The sequence below is a fragment of the Berghia stephanieae genome, chromosome 5 (genome assembly GCF_034508935.2).
Source record: "Berghia stephanieae isolate SIO BIC M18660-M18661 chromosome 5, UCSD_Bste_1.3, whole genome shotgun sequence".
In the NCBI taxonomy this organism is placed as follows: Eukaryota; Metazoa; Mollusca; class Gastropoda; order Nudibranchia; family Aeolidiidae; genus Berghia; species Berghia stephanieae.
The window spans coordinates 78417011-78423488 of NC_088364.1; the positions used below are offsets into that span (position 1 = coordinate 78417011).

Here is a 6478-nt window from a genome sequence, read left to right on the forward strand (position 1 = left end):
GTCTTGTTTGCCTCACACAACATAATAATATACTGAATGTTTTGAAATTTCTAATTTTCTCTTGTGACCCTGAGGTGTCCGATAGATAGAACGAAGTTGACGTCACTCAGCTCTTTGTTATTGTTTTTTGCCATCCGCGTTCATGAGTACACTAAACTGTATTAACCAGACTATAAACTTTCATTGTTACACACAGTTTTGTGAGTTGATCCGTTATACTTCCGGATGGCAATGTTATGAGCTTCACAGCCAAGCGCATACTATCTATAAATGATAGATATGTAGTTAAATCGAAAACTAATTAATTGTCTTTTCCTATCTATTTTTTTTTTTATTAAGAGTTAGTTCTCGATAAACTTATAATCTAGGCAAATTGTCATGAGCTATTTTTTTTCATCTCATGAATACGGCCTTGTCCTTTTTCAATCTCAATTTTATTTCAGAGATACAGAATATCGAAGAAAGACAATGGCATCATCTGTGAACAAATACATAACAGTGAAACGTAACAATAACTGATATCGTAATGCTTGCATAATTCTCTATGCTCCTTCTCTTCCAACAGCTCCCCTCTGATGAATTTGTATCGAATGTCATACATGTATTACACCGCATTGGGCATGGTCATCGTGCAAGGTGTGGGATTACCCATTAGTTTTCTAACTGGTATGTATGGAAATAAGGTTGAATGTTACAGCTATATGCATCCTACGAAAAGAATGTGCATCCTCATCATCATCATCATCATCGTCATCGTCATCGTCGTGGTCATCATCATCATCATCATCATCATCATCATCATCATCATCATCATCATCACAATCTGCACAAACATCAAAACCATCCCCACCACCACCAGCATCATCATCATCATCATCATCATCATCATCATCATCATCATCATCATCATCATCATCATCATCATCATCACAATCTGCACAAACATCAAAACCATCACCACCACCACCAGCATCATCATCATCATCATCGCCATCATCATCATCATCATCATCATCATCATCACCATCATCATCATCATCATCATCATCATCATCATCATCGTCATCACCATCATCATCATCATCACAATCTGCACAAACATCAAAACCACCACCACCACCATCATCATCATCATCATCATCATCATCATCATCATCATCATCATCATCATCATCATCATCACCATCATCATCATCATCACAATCTGCACAAACATCAAAACCACCACCACCACCACCACCACCATCATCATCATCATCATCATCATCATCATCATCATCATCATCGTCATCATCATCATCATCATCATCGTCATCGTCTATTGTCACCAGGTTACACCCGCCCATCAACGTTAGATCCTCGACTGATATGCCCCCTGGTCGATGCTCTGTGTCCATGTTTGCCCGAGGCGTGGAGAAAGTCCTTTAGGTTTGGCATCAACCACGAGGGGGTAAGACAATACTTTATCTTTCCATTCGTTATATCCATAGGTAACATGTTATATCCATAGGTAACACGTTATATCCATAGGTAACACGTTATATCCATAGGTAACACGTTATATCCATAGGTAACACGTTATATCCATAGGTAACATGTTATATCCATAGGTAACATGTTATATCCATAGGTAACATGTTATATCCATAGGTAACACATTATATCCATAGGTAACATGTTATATCCATAGGTAACCTGTTATATCCATAGGTAACACGTTATATCCATAGGTAACATGTTATATCCAAAGGTAACATGTTATATCCATAGGTAACATGTTATATCCATAGGTAACATGTTATATCCATAGGTAACACATTATATCCATAGGTAACATGTTATATCCATAGGTAACACGTTATATCCATAGGTAACATGTTATATCCATAGGTAAAATGTTATATCCATAGGTAACATGTTATATCCATAGGTAACGTGTTATATCCATAGGTAACGTGTTATATCCATAGGTAACGTGTTATATCCATAGGTAACACGTTATATCCATAGGTAACACGTTATATCCATAGGTAACACGTTATATCCATAGGTAACATGTTATATCCATAGGTAACATGTTATATCCATAGGTAACACGTTATATCCATAGGTAACACGTTATATCCATCGGTAACATGTTTTACTATCTTTTTACATTTTTTCACATTGACATATAAATAGCCACAATCTTACTTTCTTTAACATATATATAACAAACGTTAAGAAATAATGAAGGAGCAAATACGTATGTGCAATTTGCGCTATTTGGTGAATGGCAATAGGAAATAGAATGGAAGCGTCGATTTAATTCACAAATACATAATATACTGCGAACGTTTCAGGAGTTTTTCTTTTTGTCAATAAAATACGATGAATAAAACAAAGTCATTCCTGGTGTTTTGTTGACAAAGGGAAAACCCAAAATGTCCACATTATGAGGTCCCGGGTTTGAGAGTTTTTGCCAAAATAATGATCATTTAAATCGATCCATATTTGAAGGACGAGTTTTGTGGACAAATTTTTAAATACTGGTCTAGATCTTGGCAGTTAACTGGTTAGCATTGGTTGTTAGATCTGGTGGTGATTACGATTACGCTCCGATTTAGCAGCGTCCTGTCGAAAGGCTAGCAAACTGTCCCTTTGACGCTACAGAAACGGAGATTAACTCTAGGCCCATGGGTCTTATCTACTTATTTTTAGCGTCCTATCGAAAGGCTAGCAAGCAACTGTTACTGGGCCCCATGACCCTGAAGACCTCCTTTAAAGTGATAAAAACAAGAATATAAAACTTGTTGACTCAATATAAACGTATGCATTCGTTTATCGATTCATCTATCCATATTCTACATCAATACTAACTGTTAATCAACTAAATAAACCATTCAAATAATTGTTTCCAATACAGAAATACGGCAAGAAAAACAAAGCAGAGGAAGAAGAGATTGGTCTACAGAACGGTAGAGATCAAGAAGATTGTGAAAAGAACGATATTGTTCTTACAGGCGTTAAGAGATTGGATGAAAAGACAGAGACCAACTAAACAGGATAACATTGTAATTCCTAGTGTGTTCAATGTTAACACCTAGCAAAATGAAAATGTTATGAGGCAATAAAAAAAATAATGTCTTATGTAAGGAAGTTGGGTAAACAGGAGATATGCTTTTATCAAATCTACTTGCTTTTAATATATTCTACGGGTTTTATATCTCAATCTCCCTTGATATTATAAACCATGCAAAAGGGGTCCGAAACTTGTTTTTTTAAAAAAACATATTATATTGATGAGGATATGATATAGGACACACCTTCTTCATTTAGTTTTATGTCGTGCTGAAGTAAATGAATGATACCACATTCGTCCTTAATTAATATTGTGTTCTTCAGTTATTTACATTTATTGGGATGACGTGTGTCTCCCAAGATGAAGGTCATTTTAATTTAGTCATCGATATTTGATGGGCGAGTTTTCTGGCCAAAATTTAAATATGTGTTTGTTTTTGTTTTTTTTTTTTTTTGTTTTTTTGTTTTTGTTTTTAGAGTATGCCTTTTGGTTTTTTTTTCAATTGAATTTTTTAATTCTTTACTTCAAATTGTTTAATCTTGTTCCTGGTATCTGGTTCATCTCCACTTAATACGAAATTGATGGGGGTGGGCTTTTATGATTTATTGGTATACCTTAATAAACTTTGCAATGTTTCCAAATGACTCTATTTGGTTGTTTTGTACCCATTGTCTTTTGCCTATTTATTTCTTATGCGTGTTATCGTTTCTGTGTTGATGGTAATGATGATGATGTTGATGATGATGATGATGGTGATGATGATGATGATGATGATGATGATGATGATGATGATGATGATGATGACGATGATGATGACGTTGTTGTTGTTGTTGTTGTTGTTCTTGTTGTTCTTGTTCTTGTTGTTCTTGTTCTTGGAGGTGGTGGTGGTGGCGGCGGTGCTGGTTGGAAGAAAAAACGGGAGATGGTACCTATTGTTGCAGCTTGTTATGGTGTTGATGGCAATCTCGATGGTATTGGCGGTCATTTTAGTTGACTTGCCGGTGGTGAAGATGAAGGTGAGTATGGTTGATGGATGAAGGCTAATAAGGAAAATCGTATAGTACAGATTCCTCATGATAGAATATACGATCATTCCCAAGTTACCCAGTAACTGCCGAGCCCGATGAAATGACAACCAGAAAGGGAATAAAAATAATAATTTGACTTGTCTCAAAACAAGTCCGATTAGAAAAGACCATCAAAGTAACGGTGGTTCAAGTCACACACTCATGCCCATCATATAATGTACTTAATGTCGTATTTATTTATATTTTAAAATCTTTTAATAGAGATTTTTGGTATTTGTAACTTCCGATTGAATCGTTGCATTCCAAAATTTGAAACCATGCGGAATTGTGTCGTACACACCAAGAAGTTGAACTTGAAAAGAAAAATAAAGTAAAAGAATCACATGATTTTACGACATTCAACACAAACTGATGAGCACATAATGTGTGGATCAATTTTACCAAAGAGATAGCCTGAGTTAAGCTTAAAGCATGGACCTAAATGGCTTGTGGTTGTAGCATAGGTTAATTTACTTGATAATGAACACTCTCTTTGCTTAGGGGCGAGTATCCGACAAACTGAGTTGTCGCAAACCTCGCCAAAATAAACACTCATCGCTTTTTTCTCTCTCTCTCTCTCTCTTCTTCTCTCCTCTTACATTTCCATCGCTTCCCGATTTAATTTTTTTTTTTAATACACAAACAAGCAAGAACGACACCCTATTATCCATTTTGATCCAGTCATAATGGCGCAAAGAATGATTATTTACCTTCTACGGATACACAGCTTCATTAGCCACTAGTAACTCTTATTATTCTTGCACATTATCTATATCGAAAGCATTAGAAAAAATTATTTGAATAATTTAGGAAACAAAGTGGCCCTTCGAAGTCTTTTTTATTTTTTTTTCCAATATCCAAATCTCCAAATTATATCCATTGCGAGTTCTTTTTCCCCTAAAGAGGCAATAGTCATAATTTTTCAATTTTCCAACACATTGAGACGAATGCCCGTGTGTCTTTTGGCTATGCGGTTATTTTTAAAACAACATCACATATTCGACGGTAAAAGTCATACAAAAGTTTGTAACTTGGTCACGATGGACGATAACACTCAGTTTAGCATAGCAACAAGAGTTAGAGAGTGTTTAAATTCGCCACTGGTCTTTTGGTTGGCAATTAATAGACATCAAGAGACAAATGAAATCTAAAATAAAACAAATGGATACTGTTATAAATTCATGACTTTGTTAAACAAAAATCAAGGCTGGAAAGTCACCAAAAGAAAAAATTACAGTTTGGTGAAAACAGAAAAAAATGAGAGGGTTTACCCCCCAGCTGTTCCATCATTAAAACATACACTTAACGACTCGAATTATATCAATTGAAATAACAATATCTATCGTGTTAATTATTGTTTTAAACTATCTAAAACATAAAATATAATGGTACTTAAGAAATCATTCATGTGTTTTGCGTGAACTTAATTGTGTTTAGTAAATTCATTTGAGACCTCATTCTCATCGCCACTAGATAGTGTGCTGTCACATGGTCCAGCCAAGTGTCAAAATTTTGATCACACATCAAACTCAAAGCTGAAAACAAGAATGTGATGAGCTTTTCAATAAATATGCGATATCTCGGCCATCATGTAACGCCCATTAAAACAATTTAGTACAAATCATTGAGCTTTCGCGGTTTAGTTGACGATGGCACCAATCATGACGTCATTGCACCAATACATACAATATAAGATTTTTGTCTTTAAGACAGACTCGGTTCTAGATTACTAATAAAATGACATTTTTCGAAGTTATAAGTTTTAAAACTGCATTTTGCTACATTATTGCCATTTAAAAACAAATAGTTGGAATGGTATTGGAATAATGCTGAAACCTCCTCCCCCCCCCCCCTTTTTTTTTTTCTTTTTTTTTTTTAGATTATGCCAAATTTAACTCTGTACAATTTTTTATGGCAGAAAGTATCAATGGTTTAATGACCCGGTTTTTAAAAAGTCATTATCTCTACGAGTGACGAAAAAAAATGATAGGTACTAAGCTGCTAGAAGCTGTGAACCGTAAAAAGTAATTAAACAAACATGAATATAACAGTTTCTAATAGAAAATATGCCAAACACAGTATTTTGTTCTTTTTTTTAAAGCTGTTATATTCACTTTTGTTTATTACTTTTTGACGCAAATGTTTGTTTGTTTTCTGCCAAGAAAATTACAAAGATCAAAAAACATATTTTTCCCTGTGGGAACATGTAACGGAAACATGATTATTTCTTAACTGTGTCAAATATAATATGTATTGACTTCATATTTGAGTAAAAGTTTTGCAATCATATTATTTCCCATGTTTTGTGTGTAATTTACATGATAATATTATAAGATGAATATGAAGCAGG

General features: G+C 34.5%; 1 protein-coding gene across 2 annotated transcripts in view; it reads left to right on the forward strand.

Annotated features, from left to right (window-relative positions):
- LOC144973653 (sodium-coupled monocarboxylate transporter 1-like) overlaps positions 1-3702 on the forward strand; it is a 32223-nt gene extending 28521 nt beyond the window's left edge. The window contains exons 14-16 of one of the 2 annotated variants that reach the window (XM_078916373.1): positions 566-666; positions 1332-1450; positions 2906-3702. In XM_078916373.1, the coding sequence (XP_078772499.1) occupies positions 566-666; positions 1332-1450; positions 2906-3040 (355 nt within the window). In that variant the 3' untranslated portion in view covers positions 3041-3702. Of the gene's footprint in view, positions 1-563; positions 667-1331; positions 1451-2905 lie in introns of both variants that reach the window. The other variant, XM_078916374.1, reaches the window with a different exon arrangement.
- The last annotated feature ends 2776 nt before the right edge of the window (positions 3703-6478 follow it).